At 40.6% G+C, this 16501-nt stretch overlaps 1 protein-coding gene across 1 annotated transcript; it reads left to right on the top strand.

The window, feature by feature from the left end:
- The first annotated feature begins 1915 nt into the window (after positions 1–1915).
- Positions 1916–12584, top strand: LOC134059541 (Fc receptor-like protein 5). The gene is made up of 18 exons (XM_062515986.1): positions 1916–2165; positions 2271–2543; positions 2697–2978; positions 3464–3730; positions 3974–4249; positions 4784–5047; positions 5493–5825; positions 5953–6231; positions 7315–7560; positions 7718–7828; positions 7973–7997; positions 10196–10248; positions 10389–10484; positions 10981–11043; positions 11421–11483; positions 11742–11819; positions 11967–12035; positions 12119–12584. The coding sequence occupies exons 1-18, from the start codon at positions 1916–1918 to the stop codon at positions 12178–12180; spliced, it is 3090 nt and encodes a 1029-aa protein (XP_062371970.1). The 3' UTR covers positions 12181–12584.
- The last annotated feature ends 3917 nt before the right edge of the window (positions 12585–16501 follow it).

The following is a 16501-nucleotide window of genomic DNA, read 5'->3' on the forward strand; positions in this document are numbered from 1 at the left end:
CTGTTGCTCAGGGGTGTGCAAATGAATGGCATACTGTATAAAATTGTTATCTTACACCCTCTAAAAATCATTACACCTCTGTCCAAGAAAACCTGGTCTATAATGAAAGGCGCATGTACTGTACTGTAAAGCACAACTGAAGATGCACTGCCACGAGATGTAAGCAGCCCTTAGCAAGCAGTCCCAAACAACTTCCCTGTAGGTTAGTTATGACCGCTGTGAGCGTAGCTAGTGTAGCGGTCATATAGAATTGTCTTTTTATTTTTTTTCCTTCTCTCATCTACTTCCTGAATTTTTGGTCAACGATTCCCGGGACACCGTACACATACTCTTACACAAAAGCAAACTCACAAATGCACACACTCATTTATATACACAGGAGCTGCTAGAGTAGGTGATATAAATTGCACAAATAGAAGATACAGACAAGTTGACAAGCGTGGAGAGAATGTGCAGAACTGAGCGGCGGTAATATTTTGTACAGCTATGTGGTACATCTAATATCTTTAGAATTTTTTTTTCAGTCATTCGAACATTATTTGGGTAAGTGTTGTTTTTTCAGGCTATGCATTCTTGGTAGTAACCCATTGTCAGTCAATAGTGAATGAAATAACTATGTGCAACTGTTTTGGCATTGACTATGAGACCATGGTGAAGTTAATTTATCTTTGTTCAAATAATAAGACTGCAGAATGCATATAGTCACAAACAGGTTTTAGCGTGGTTATGGTTTTGGTTATGCTATTTGGCAGGTGCCTTTGTCCAAAGCAAAGTAAAGCAAGGTTTTGTGTGTTCCATACACACTCTTGTGCTCAAGCATAGCACCTTTCATACAGTATGTAATTTATGATGTGCTGTTTGAAGTTGCACAGCCCTTAAAGGGAATGATGCTTCATATGGCTTAAAGGATGTTACACCCAAAACACACCCATGACTGATTAAGAAACAGAAAAACAACCCTTTTGAACAATGCACTTGATTTTTGATAGCAAAATCACCCCGAATGTGACACACCCCTAAATGTCTCCCATAAATTCTGAACTGAGCGTTATCAAATATTCTCCCTTATGTCACTTTTTCCTCACATCATCCGCATACAGTATCATCACAGACTAGACTCATTGTGGTTTTTACCCATACAGTGTTCAGGCTTTTTAACATCAAAGTTTTCCTCAGTTTTCCTCTCACCTTTATGTCATGTCTGTCCTGCGATTTGAAAAGAGACTCCCAAAGCTGTACTGGTGCTGGATCCTGAACAATCACAGTTCTACGCTGGAGAGTCTGTCACTCTCAGATGCAGCATAAAGGATCAAGACACCTCAGGATGGAGGTTCCTCTGGCATAAAGATTATGGTCAGGTTTACCCACAAGTAGGCTGGAGTGACAGGAATGTGAACACCCTTCAGCCTCTGCATGTGTCCCATAGTGGTCACTACACCTGCCGTGGTCTCAAAAATAACACATACAGCAGAGACAGTGAGGGAATGGAACTGCAAGTATCAGGTGCGTTTTGGTCACTTTAAATGAACCATAATCATCGTCCTTCACTGGATGTGCAAGAAGTAAAATAGTAGAGAGCTGAATTTCCATGTCAGAGACCATGTCTGTCTGTGGCGGTGTTGTTGTTTATTCACATTTTGTTTATTCTCACTCTTTTTACATGTGTACATCTCTCAGTTTAATCGCATATATGCAATCTCTTGATTTCCTATTTGGATGTATCAACCATGTATTTAAAGAATGTGCATGACAACCTGCACACAATATATGTGGTAAAAGAAACATTTACATTTTCATGCAGCAGATGTCTACCTAGATGCATATATCTTTTAACACATTGTATCATGTTAAATGTAAAATATGGGCTTGTGTCTTCAATTTCATGAATTTTGCCTCCATAGACCCCCCTTTAGCTATGGTGGCTGTAGAATCTCCCCATCCTCCCTTCTATGCTGGAGAGACAGTAACTCTGAGGTGTGATATAGCAGAGTACACAGACTGGAATCAGTATGTCTGGTACAAAGACAATCAGATATCCAGACAAAGCAGGAAGACCAACACCATTCCTCTTCCCTATTATGTTGGCCAGCACACATGCAAAGGGTGGAGAAAAGGTCGGCCGAGGAATTCCCAACGCAGTGCACCTTTCTCTGTCAGTGTCACAGGTGAATATACAGAAATGGCAGAAAAACTGAAAATTAGCTCAACTAAAACTCCCCTTTATCATGTGATGTCTGTGTTCTTAATCAGTGTTGTGTGTATCTCCACAGCCCTGCCTACACCTACACTGAGTGTGCAGCCAGAGAGTCCTGTGTTCACTGGAGAGGAAGTCACTCTGAAGTGTGAGATTGAGCCTGAGGGTGTCTGGAAGTACAAGTGGTATAAAGATGAGGGCAGAGATGTACTTACTCTGGGGTACACCGACACATATACCATCACTGCAGCTGCTGAGTCTCATAAGGGCCAGTACTGGTGTCTGGGGGAGAGGAGAGACAGACCCACAGCATCACAGCAAAGCAGGAGAATAACTATTGATGTCAAAGGTAGCTTGTGTGTGTGAGTGCGCGTGTGTGTTAAAGACAAGGTTTTGTATTCCTACTTTTCTCTTTTTGTCATCATATGGCCATTTATGCATTTAATTGACTTACTTAGTCAATCAGTACATTAATCTGTGTGTATGACATTTCCCTCCACAGCTCTGCCCACAGCTACAGTGACTGTAGAGTCTCCTGAGGGTCCATACTACCCTGGAGATGAGGTCACTCTGAGGTGTGATGTAGCAGAGTACGTAGACTGGATTGCATATGACTGGAACATTTCTGGTCATCCTGGTGATCCAGACAACCAAAAGAACAATCAAACCATCACCATCACTCTGCCACATGAAGCTGGCCAGTTCCTGTACACATGTGAAGGATTCAGATATAAAAGACCACAGCATTCGCAGAGCAGTGACCCTCTTACAATCAGTATGCAAGGTGACCGCTACATTGATCATATTTACCACCTTTAAAGATCACATTAATATACATGTTCTTGGGTTAGTTAAAGGTATACTATGCAACGTTTTTCAGTTAATCAATTCGTTCCATACTGTTATATATGATTAAATGAGTCATTACCGGTCGAACAATGTTTTTTTGGCCGCTCTAGTGGTCTGTAGCGGTAGAACCACACTTGCAACTTCAGGAGACCTAGGGCACGCACCCATGCTCTACTCTAGGAAGTGTCATGTAAAGTCTCATGAAAAGGCACGGCAGACTGACCGATTGAGTAGTTTTGTAAAATATACACGCTAAAGCTGTAGGGGAAGCTCTGCAGAGAAATATGCAAGCATAAAACGAGCGAAAATGAAAAGTGAAAGCGAAACTGGCGATGAAATCGCCAATCCTGCATTGTATACCTTTAAGGCAATGTATAAACACAGACATATTCATCATTCTCTCCATGTGTTCCTCTGCAGCGCTGCCTTTGGCTACACTGACTGTAGAGCCCCAGAGTCCTGTGTTCACTGGAGAGACGGTCACTCTGAAGTGTGTGATAGAGTCTCTCAGTGGCTGGACATATAAGTGGTATAAGGGGTCCACCACAACCCCAGTGTCTGAGGGAAACACCTTCACCATCAGAGGAGCTGCTGAGTCTCATAAGGGCCAGTACTGGTGTCAGGGGGAGAGGAGAGACAGACCCACATCATCACAAGAAAGCAGCCACATAACTCTTGATGTCAAAGGTGTGTGTGTGTGTGTGTGTGTGTGTGTGTGTGTGTGTGTGTGTGTTTATGTGTGTGTGTGTGCACAAATTCCCCTTCATGAGATGTCACATTTGACCTGATCTTGACCTTGAGTGAGTGAGTGACCTGACCTGACCTAAGACTTTGTTTGAACATTGAAATACAGTATGAGTAAGTGCATGACCCGATTGATTTCCTATGTTGAGATGTTATACAGCTCATGCTCTGTTCCATCCTCTTCAGATTCAAAGCCCAAACTCACATTAAGTCCATCAGGCCACCAGCTCTTCACAGGAGACTCAGTGACTCTGAGATGTGAGTTGGGTGTTTCCTCTGGTTTGGTGTTCTACTGGTACAGAGACACACAAACCTCTGATCCTGTGGCCCAGACTGACGGAGACTCCTACAGCATCAGCTCTGTTAAAGACTCTGATGGAGGACAGTACTGGTGCAGAGCTGGGAGAGGAGACCCAGTCTACTATACTCAATATAATGATGGTGTTGAGATAACAGTTACAGGTCAGTTTTTCATTAGAATATACAGTTATTGCTTTTTTTTTTATTTTTTATTAAACATGCTCTAGTGTGAATTAATTGGATACACTGTATTGTAATTCCAAAGTAATTTAGGATGGCCCATTCAAATAAGTGGAATTTGAGGACATAGATTGTGAGAGCACTGCAGTTTTATATTATACAGTATCATACTTTAAGATCATATTTAAATTTACAAGCATTAGCGACATTACATTTTAACGAAGGACCAAATGAAACACGCCAAAGAGTATTCCCACAGAACTCAACATCAGTTTCATTTTTGTGGTCAGCCTGCCACCATTTTGTTTGTTTCCAGTTCCTACCTGAAACTAGAAAGTTGCTGGGTCAGTAATTATCTACAGAGGGTCACACAGACAATGGCAGAACTGCTGTTTGTCATGCTATGAGGTTATTGGCCATCACAATGTTTTTTGGAAACATTATGTTAAGGTGAAAAGCTGTTTAGATCAAGAGAGATATATTGATAATTCAGGATCCTTGACTTCTCTCTAACAGAAAGGCCAAAACCGATTATTACCCTGAAATCAAACTGGACAGAGTTCTTCAGTGGAGAGAAGGTCTCTCTCAGATGTGACATAAAGAGTGGGGAGATCAGTGACTGGGAGTACAGCTGGTTTAGGGATGGATTGAGAGACTATGCTGTGGAGGAATATGAAATCACACCATCTGAAAGTGGTAACTACACTTGTAAAGGACAAAGGAAACATGATCAAAAACCATCAGAAGCAAGTGATGCTGTTGGTATTACAATTTATTCTGGTCAGTTTTTGTTTCATTATGTCATAATTTGGTTTTCACATTTCACAGAACACAAAACATTTTGGTTGAAAAATAAATGTAACTCTGTACATGTATTACTGTGTTGAATATGGTTGTTGGAATAGTCTGAATAGGACAGAGGTTTGGACTCAAGTTCATACTCTGCAATGTTAGATCATTCTCAGTTACTTTTCTGTCTTTTGAAAAGATTGAGGTGTACTGACACTGACTATATGGTGGAAATATTAGCTCCTCTGACACAACATTTCCACTTATGTATAGTAATATGTTAGAGAGATAATGGACGTCATGGCATTCCGGTATCAGAAATATAATACAAGTTTGAGTTAGTAATGGAGTCCTGATGTGTTACCTCATGAATTACCGTGTGAAGTTGTTTAAGCGGTCGTGGTTCATCTTCCAACTTCCTATTCTTCCTAAACAGAGAATGCCCAGGCAGTTCTGAGTTCCTTCTCACAGACCTGGCTGACTGAAGGAGACTCAGTGACTCTGAGCTGTGAGGTTAGAGAATCCACTACAGGCTGGAGATTCCACTGGTACACGACTGCCCCCTACAGGCCTGATTCGACACATGTCACATACAAAAACAGAGATCATTATGTAAAACTGCTTTCAGACAGCATCAGAGGAGCTGGGGGCTCCTACACTCTCAGCCCTGCTGCCCTTAGACACACAGGGGTTTATGTGTGCAGAGCAGAGAGAGAAGAACCAGCCCATTACACAGAGTTCAGCCAGCCTCAGCCTCTCTGGGTCACAGGTGAGATATATATACTCATAAGTGTTCAGTTGTCATCAAACCTTTTGTTTGTGTAGCAGGTTGACTATAGTCCAGCAGTTTTTATATAATTGAGAAGTAATTTTGTTTGCCATGCTGTCTATCTCAGGTTTGTCTCCTAAATCTTCTGTGATGATCCATTCAAAATGGACCCAGGTCTTCACATCTGAGCCTCTCTCCCTGAGCTGTGGGGTTGAGGGCAACTCTACTGGATGGAGACTGAGGTGGTTCACAGACAGAGGAGGACAATCAGAGTGTCCCACTGACTGGAGACCAGAAACAGGATCCAGCTGCAGCATCACCTCAACAGCTCCATCAGACAGTGGAGTGTACTGGTGTCAGTCTGAGTCTGGAGAGCAGAGTAACCCTGTCAACATTACAGTGCACAGTGAGTGTAATCAGACATGATTTGAATCTAGTGTATTGGAAATTTACCATTTTTTTCTTTTCATTTCGTATCAGAACGTTCTCTGTGATTGATGCTGGCTAATTCATTATCCCCGCCAGGTGTGGTGTGTTTTCTTTGTTCATCTGTTTGTGTCTGGGATTATCGGGACTCTCAGATCAACTGTAATGATTTGGTTTCACTTTCACTACTGATGTGTCATATAACTTTTACACCTGGATTGCCCTCTAGTGATCAAAAGAAGCAAATGCATGTATGGTCTTGATTAGACTCTAACCCAAAACAGTGGCTTTGAAGGTCATGAAATTGTCTGTAGGTGTGCATGTGAAAATAACATTGACAAATACATGCAACAGTGTTTCATTTTTACGATTTTTGGATTATTATTATTGGATAGTGTTCATGCAGACATATAAAAGCCAGTTTCACAATGACATCTTGAGTTTGACTTCCATAGGCCAGAACTACAAGACCTCAACCTCAGTTATGGTTATGGTATCTGGCAAATGCTTTCGTCCAAACCGACTTACTGTACATATCAATACTCCTGTCTGAGCCCTTCTACTTGTATCTTTATTTCTATGTATTGGTTCAGTACACTTTCATCCTTCTCAAGATCTTTATCAGTCACCTACATTTGGAAAAAGTGACTACTTTGGGTAGACTTACTATAGAACTTACAGCTTAAGTTGCTTTGGTGCATTTTAAAAACAACATCATTAAACTTGGCACAATTGTTAGTGCATTTCTCAAAACAATTCATGCAACTGCACGATGTAGTGGATTACCTGAGGTGCATTCAAATGCGGCAAACATGAACGTGATATCCAATCTATATCCTTGGCCCTCGCTTATGTCAAGATAGTCAAACTGCTTTATATGTTGTCCATGACAGTTTACTCTGCAAGTATTTTTTTTAAAAACAATGTGTAAGGCAGCACTTTTTTTTGATCTGGCATGATAAGGTGATAATGTGATATTAACTTTGAACAAGCAGTTTTGATCATTTAAATTCTTATCTGACAAATGTTCTAAAGTGACTGAACTGTAAGTTTCTGTTTGTAGATGGTAGTGTGATCCTGGAGAGTCCTGTCCATCCTGTGACTGAGGGAGATCCTCTGACTCTGCACTGTAGATATCGCCATCAGCCATCAAACGTCAGTGCTGACTTCTATAAAGATGGGACACTCCTGCAGACCTCCACTACAGGAGAGATGACCATCCCTGCAGTCTCCAAGTCACATGAAGGCCTCTATAAGTGCAGGAACCCAGAGAGAGGAGAGTCACCAGAGAGCTGGATCACAGTCAAAGGTTATACATAATTAAAAATACCGGTACTACAAATATTCATAGATTTGTAATGTAGGGCATGATAATGATGAATGATGGAAAATAGATCTGCACTATTTTGTAAAAGGTATTCTGAGTCATGTCCTTCACTGAGTGATGACTGAGTTTAATATTTCAGATGCTGCATCCTTTAAGTTGATGGTAGCAGTCGGTGGTGTGATGGGACTGCTTGTTGTCTTTGCTCTGGTCATTTCACTGTTTCTGCTGCATCGCTCCCAGAAAGCAAAAGGTAAGATAACAAGTAACTTTATCAAAATAGCAGTGTTTTAATTGCTACAATTCACAAGTAAATAGACTTTGAACAAAAAGAGAACAAAAAGTTTACACGTTATATCATTATTTTTTATTCTAAAGATGCCTTTTTAAAATTTAGGTTCAGATTCAGTGACGGCAAACCTGTAAGTATTTTTCCTCATAAAGTTACATTGTAATGGGAAGCCAAGACTCTTTGAATATGTTTCATATCCGCTAGAGTCATTGATACTGTGTGTGTGTGTGTGTGTATGTGTGTGTGTGTGTGTGAGAGAGAGAGAGACAGTTGTATGGGTATTGCCATCCATACCTGAACACCAGTGATTACACTTGTCTTTTACTCTTTTGCACCACAAAGAAAAAATAGTCATAGTCACTTTAAATGCTGCTGAAATGTGATTTTACACATGAAAGGAGAATTCCAGTAGAATGTGGGATGTGAGTCTGTGAGTGGTTGTATATTCCTTTTTCTTTATACTCATTGTTATCTATTTATTTCAAAGGATTATTTATTTGTATGAATTGTTTTATTATGACCGCCGCTAGCGTAGCTAGCGAAGCGGTCATATAGTTGTTGTCAAAGTTTTTTTTTTTTTTTTTTTTTTTAATTCTTTTTTCCCGTCATTTTTCGTCAACGATTCCCGGGACACCGTAACACCGGAGCGCATGAAACTTGGTGGGCATGTAGCCCCAGTAGAGTTCTATGGAAAATTTTCGTTTCGTCCCCGGGGGTCACTCCACCCCCGCGCTGCCCCCGCCCGAAGCCCAAAAATGACAGTTTTTCCTACATAACTACCTGAACCGTGGCACCGAGGATGACAAAATGTTTATGGTATGTTGTTCTCTAGAGCTTGCATCAACTTAGCTTATAACCAGTCATTTGTGATTTGCCCCCCCATCGTAAAAATTTAAAATGCAATGTAATATTGCTTTAATTGCCCCTATCTTCAGATGAGATGTTATGAACTGCACCAAATTTCATGTGTATGATTAACCTGACACCCTCTGGGAGTATGCCAAGTTTTGTGGAATTTCATCCATGGGGGGCTATAAAATAAATGGATTTATGTGTACATTCAGGACTGTATACCCATCGGCCAGTAGATGGTGGTATTATCTGGAGTCTAAATCCCCCCCTGGGGATTTCAAAAACTGTTCCAAACATCTCAATCTCTGCTAGTTTTTGTCCTAGAAACATATAAGTGACACCATTAGAAACCTTTAATCAACTAGTTTCCAAATATGTTTTAAAAGAGAATGGTTGCTCTGGGTGCAACAAACATGCAGGAACACACACACACACACACACACACACACACACACACACACACACACATAAATACACACACACACACGCATACCTACACACACACGCACCACTACATACACACATGTACATAAAACATTATACAAACACATGCACAAACACGCCCACACGCATGCACACATACACCCTTACACACACACACACACACACCTACACACACACACACACACACACACATGCACACACACATCTTTGAGTACATTTTGTGAGACCACCGGAGCTGAGAAGTGAATGTGTGTGTGATGTACTATAGCCTGTGTGTGTGGGTGCGTTTCTGTGTGCCCATCTGTGTGTTTGCATGTGTGTATATGTGTGTATGTGCATGTTCTGTGTGTGTTCTCTTTCTTTCTCTCTCTCTCTCTCTCTCTCTCTCTCTCTCTGTTATCTGTGTGTATTCTGTGTGTGTTCTCTCTTTCTCTCTCTCTCTGGGTGTGCCTGTGTGTGTGTGTTTGTGTGTGTGTGTGTGTGTGTGTTTGTGTGTGTGTGTGTGTGTGTGTGTGTGTGTGTGTGTGTGTGTGTGTGCGAGTGTGTGTTTGTGTGCGTGTGTGAGTGTGTGCCTGTGTATGTGTGTTTGTGTGTGTGTGTGTGTGCACACGTGCGCATGTGCATGTGTGTGTGTGTGTGTGTTATCTGATATTGGAGTGACAGTGACGGCAGAGAACACAGTGAACATATACTCAGAGACACATTAAACACACACACAAGCAGACACACACTCACACTAGACAGAGAAGCACTCATACACAAAAGCAAGCGCACACATGCACACACTCATTTACATACATAAAAGTTGCAGTAGGGATGGAGTAGGCGATGGAAACACAAGCGTGATTGATATTTGCGGAGAGAATGTGCAGGACTGAGCGGCGGTCATATTGTGTATCGCTTTGCGGTACATCTAGTTTAACTCTCTTTGCGCAGAAAATAGCATGCACTTTCAACTTTTGTTCTACATAATATACAATGACAATAACAATTCTATTCTATTTTAATGAAAGGATATCTATCTCCCTCTAGTGGTCCACAGTGGAGCAACAGTCACAGTTCAACCTCACAGGAAAGAGTTTTAGGTAAGATAAATGTAACGGTAACACTCCATAATAAGGGTCCATAGTAAATAGTATACTAGTCCTTACCTAACCCTTTATTAACATTTGTAAATTGTCACTAAAATATGTATCATTAATTAAATATATGTATCTTCCACTAGATGGTGCTGTGACCGAAACTGGTGAGCCGGACTATGCTGAGATTGAGTGGAAGGATACAGACAACAACAAGGAAGAAGGTCTGTATAATGTGGAATGTATGCTTGACACTTCATCAAGACAAATCTACCTTTGCAACAAATCTACCTTTGGGTACTAATAAAGTAAACTGAACTGAACTGAGACATCTTACGTTAGTATGGTATTAGTATACTGTACAGGCGCAGCCGTGGCTTACTGTTTAGGGCTTCGGCCTTGTAACCAAAGGGTTGCCGGTTTGATCCCTGACCAAAATTTGGTTGGGGGTAAGTCGTTGAGCACTGCTTACCCATGCCCACATCAACGGCTGATGTGCCCTTATTTGAGCACCTACTGTAACCCCTCCATGCTCCCGAGCGCAGCCATAGCAGGCAGCTCACTAATCCGGGTTAGTAGTGCTTCACTTCAGTGTGTGCTGTGTGTCTTTCACTAATTCACCCGATTGTGATAAATGCAGAAACCAAACTTTGGAATTAAAAGAGTATACTTATACAATTGATACAGTAGTTTGGGTAAGTAATTTGTGTGACCTGTTTGCTTTTAAACTTGTTCCAGCCAAAAGAGGTGCAGCGATGTCAGATCCTCTTTACTCACTCTTGAGGCCAGTGCAGAGTTCAAGTAAGAAAATTTCACAACTTTTTTCTGGTGTTAAGATGTTAAGTATGACCCTAAGCTAGAGTCATGGATGTGGGGTGAGCCAATCCAGACCTGAACCATTCTGAACTTAGCCCGCTTTTACTATAAGGAAGAGGGACACCGGTGCAACTGATGTTTTCTTCAGTATGTATTTACTGTAGATAGTGCAAAACATTGAAAATCAATCAAATTGCACCGGCATCCTTCTTCCTCTCACACATTATCTGTCCTGGCCGGTTTGCACCAGATCGTCGCTAAACTGCAGAAGCGCGGAGAACCTTCCTTTGTCTCCCATAGCACTGTTAGTGCTTGCAACCATGTGCAAACCACTTCTTTTAACCCATCTTATCTTGTTCCAGCCAAGAGATGTGCAGCGATGGCAGACCCTCTGTACTCACACCTGAGACCAGTGAAGAGTTCAAGTAAGAGTTTCTGAGAAAATATACTGTGTCTAGCCTATGGATAGCGTGCCTGCAAATAAACAACAGCTTGTTTTTGTCTCTTGTGGCTCTTTTACAATTCTTGATCTAAGCGATAGACTTTTTTTTACTTATTGCATTCATTAATTAAATGAAGAGAAGGACACAAACATCTTATGGGCAGAAAAGTTTAAGACTAGGACCAGGTTGTAAGTCTAGGACTCTTCTGATTCAAACTCTTTCTGATTATGGTATCTGCAGGAGTCTCAGATGGAGGTGGGGATGGAACCAGTGATGTGACGTATGCCAAAGTTAACAAATTTAAACACAAGAAAGAAGGTATAATGGTCACCCCGAGTGCCCCTTGTATAATTCAATATTACAAGGTTTAGGCATTTTTCTTAAAAAATGAGTTAAAATTGTTTATTTAAACAGTAAAACAAATCTACTCCAAGGAATCACGCATGTTTCTTTTCTGACATGAAGATGCAGGTGGACCCGTGGGTGTCACATATGCTGAAGTACAGATTAAGATGAAGCCACTTGGCAGTAGAGGTGAGTCAGATCTCTGTTCTATCTTTACATTACATCTCTAACTTCTCTGACTCCAAGCAGCTCACGGCTGTTTTGTTTTTCAGCCAAGCCTGTACACTCTGAAGAAGAACATGTTTACTCTGATGTCAAGCCTGGTATCAGGTGATGGAAGGTTTTGCTGCAAGCTCTCTAGACAATGAAAAGATCTGTGATTTGTGATGGTGGGACAAATTAAAGGGCCAAGAGGGCAGCGGCAAAGCCAAACACGGGCACCATTGTGTGTGTGAAGACGTGGGGATAGAGCCTTTGCCGCTATGGCAAATTTGACTTGCTTACAAATGTACAGAGAAAAACAGAGTACTGGTGAAGGAAATGCAGCCGAAACATTGACGTGTTTTAGTGAGGCCAAATATAAAGATTTCAAGAGTCTCGCATGAATGAGTATTAACTTGTTGTCTTATAGATGCTCATAATGATTGTATTGCCAGTATAATCCATTCATACTTTACTCCATACTCTATTCCCCACTTTAACTGTTGTTTTAATTAACAGCTTTTGTTAGGTGTTGTAGCAGCTTGATTAAAATATTAATGCAAATCTGTCTGAATTGTGATTGTGTGTGTGTGTGTGTGTATGTGTGTGTGTGTGTGTGTGTGTGTGTGTGTGTGTGTGTGTGTGTGTGTGTGTGTGTGTGTGTGTGTGTGTGTGTGTGTATATATGTTTGGAATAAAGACTATGATAAATGTTTTGTCAACAGATCTTGTAAATCTTGTAGATCTTGTAAATCAATGACATGAATCCATCTATGATCTACTTGAAAAGGTTTTGAAGATAACAGATTTTGGTTTATAGTACTTCAGAGATTAACCCAGATCTGGTTAAAAAGAAGAAAAGAAGCTTCAGGCAAAAACACAGCACCGAAACAGGAAGAGAAAGGTTGAGGTTTTGTAATGTGGCTTTTCTCAGGGGAGAAAAGATCAAACCCACATCCTCTTGGGTTACACCTCAAGAGATCTTGCCAGAAGTCTTCCTGGGCAGGGGAGGCACCCACAGAATACAGAAAAGTATACTAGTAGGATCCGATGAATTCTGTAGCCTACTTTAGCACCCTGCTGCTTCACTCTTACAGGGGAGCGTAACTGAAGCGTTCCGTTCGCGATGCGTTGTTGCAGCCGGTCGCAGCAGTTAATTATCACTGTAGTCAATGGAAGTAGCTACACCAGACGCAACAGTGGCGCGTACATTCGAAAAAAATAGACCCATCTTCTAAAATGGATTTTACGCATCGCGAACGGAACGCTTCAGTTACGCGTCTGGTGTAGCTCCCCTGTTACTGAGAGGGTAATGTGGCCTAAGCAATATAGTGTGAGTGAGTGAGTCTCTTAAGCTCATTTTCCACCTCCCCTCGAGCAAAACAATTGATATTTAGCTTTTTCCCATTCATCCAGCCGTTCTGTGGGTCTGAACTTTTAGCTCCAGCCTAGCATAGATCATTGAATCAGATTAGACCATTAGCATCTCGCCTATAGCATCACGCTTAAATGTGACTAAAGGTGCCTCTCATGTAAAGTTTATACGTCCTCCCTCGCTCCTCGGGCCTCGATCCTCACTGATCTACATAAAGAATGATGGGGCGGCAACAACGATAACCTATCCCTTCGTCTATCTTTCTTTATGTAGATCAATGAGGATCGAGGCCCAAGGAGCGAGGGAGGACGTATAAACTTTACATGAGAGGCACCCTAAGATTTTAAATAAAATTTCCCATTTGAAACTTGTCTCTTCTCGAGTTAGAAAGTGCAATAAGGCAAACTGAAAATTAAACCTGACGATTTTCTAGGCTGATTTGACATGGAACTACACTCTCATTCTGGCGTAATAATTTAGGAAAGTTGCAAATGTACTTTGGGCGCATGCAGTGATATCACTACTGCTGCTTGTTGCCTAAATGGGGACTATTTTCAGGTGCTGCATGATATCACTGCGCCCATACGTTTGCAACTTTCCTTGATTATTACGCTAGAATGAGAGTGCAGTTCCATGTCAAATCAGCCTAGAAAGTGCCAGGTTTCATTTTCAGATTCTGGAATATGGATTAATATCGAGAATTGCCCAAGGGATATCACCGGGAACCCTCTCTAATCTTGTTGGTTATTGGCAACAAGAAACAGAACCTTTAACCGACAAAAACAGGTTCACCTAATTTATGGCATTTGACTTCTGGCACACATTTAACCACTCTGTTGTGTTAATGTCATTCACTTCAGTTATTCAAATCTCAGCAACATTAGAGGAGTAATTTGGTTAATTGTTACAATCTGATTAGAAGATTTAGACCTATCTGTTGTAAAGTTGCAGATTGAGGAACATGGTGAAAGATGTACAAAGACAATAAAGGAAAACTAAATTGAAACTAAACAATACATATGTTAGTGTAAGACAGAGAAATTATGTGTTTGTGTACAGTAAAAAAAAAGAAAAGAAGATTGAACACCAAATAGATGCAGGCCCCTTTTAATCATAATTTCCACTGATGGAAGGCAGGAAGTGTTAGCCAGAGCTCTTAAATATTTAATATTCTGTGAATATGAACACGTTATAACTGTATTGCTATATTGTGGTAGACATTATGCACTGTGCTTTTCACAGCTTATAGTGTTTTGTGCCAGGGTCTGTGAAACGGTGGTTTCCTCCCTCGACTCTGGTCATGAAAGGTGTGAACAGACCTGACCTCTACCCTCCCCTGTGTGGTGAAGTCATTGTCTTATAGAACATGTTCTCACGCAGGGTAGTCATACTGAGGTAGTCACATGAGCCCACACCATGGAACTCACTCCTAAATGGCCTCTATTTGGTGAGTAACCTACTGTACTCAGATTTACTGTACTTTACTTACTGTACTGGGATTTACTGGGGTTCTGACGTATTGATGTAAAAATGTGTACATAAATTAGACAGTGATCTCAGTGCTAATGTGGATGAGCAATTATACTCTGAAGAGTGATCACAAAAACAGACTTGTATGGGAGGATAAGAGAATGTGTGTGTGTTTGCATCTGATGTGTTCATGTCCGTTGCATGCAGATGCAATGGCAGGAAATGTATCATTTTCCATCAGGGCTAAATCCAATGCATGACCAATGTTGCTGGCTTTGTATGAAACCTCACCAGTGTTTGTGTTCATGAGTAAGACTTCAATGGACTTTATGTTTGTTCTGTTATTTGTTTATGTTTGTTCTGTTTTATTTGTTTATGTTTGTTCTTTGTTTTGTATGATATTTGGTGTAAAGTAAATATGTGTAAAGTATGAATTAAGATTGCGTTTCACTAACTCTTAATGTTGAAAGCTGCATTACAAGCCCTAGTGCTAATAATAGAGTTGAAATACAAGGACAGGAAGAATGGTTTTAACCACAAGTCTCACAATCAAATGCTACATGTATTAGCTGTTTAATGCTTCTCAGAAACACTACTGTCCTGTCTACACTGAACTGTAATGACTATATCTATAATACTGTCTCTACAGAGTCCAGCTTATATTATATGTCAATTCAAACAAATAAAATGACTACAGTGACACTTTAGCCAGAACTGCTAGAGCCAGAGAGGTGGAGTGAAAGAAAACACTGTCCTTATTTTCTGTTAGATTTCCCAAATTGTTAGATTTTTTTCAATGTTGATTGACAGTTTAAACTGAACAGTTTGAATGGATTGTGTGTATTCATATACCACATTGATGATGAGCTGTGTAAATACTGTTACTCTGTCCCTGATGAAGGCGACTGGATCTCTTTTGCAGAAGTGTTTTATTACAACAGCACTTCCTAGTGGTTAGAAATAAGGCTGCTGAGTGGACGGTCAGGCCCAGTGGCTGGACGTGCGGGGGAAAATAAATACAACACAAATACTGACTGTTTCTAACAAGTTTGGTTGGCAAGCACTGCAAGGGAAATAATAATGTTAAATTCAAGTTCATGTTCTAGTTAAGATAGTCTGTTCTCGACACCACTACTGATGATACTTTGTGAAGCAGATGCATTTTAAAATCTTCTGTGGCACATTAATTACAAAAAAATCAGATATTATTTCACTTATACGTTATATGTATAGTATACTGCTTTTATTTATGCTCTCTAGAATGCATTTGGAGTTAGAAATATATGAATATCAACAAACAATATACTGAAACACTATGGGAAGGAGATGCTGTATACAGTATGACTAATAGTGCACTTGGCTTTGTCCATGGACAGACAAGTTTCTTTACAAATTGTGCTAAAGTGCTTAAACTGTGTTTCTATGGCATTAAGATCACTGTTTATCTCTTCTAGTGCTGAGCCTGTATTGCTACTCTGGACATGTTGCAGGTGAGACTCATTCATGTTAGTGAGTTGCTTTTGAGATTAATGCAGTGCCTTCCATATACAGAGAGAAAACAAGTGCAAAGAAAGAGGGGGAAATTCATTATTATATCTCTAATCAATTGT

This window comes from Sardina pilchardus, chromosome 16 (genome assembly GCF_963854185.1).
Source record: "Sardina pilchardus chromosome 16, fSarPil1.1, whole genome shotgun sequence".
Taxonomy (NCBI): domain Eukaryota; kingdom Metazoa; phylum Chordata; class Actinopteri; order Clupeiformes; family Clupeidae; genus Sardina; species Sardina pilchardus.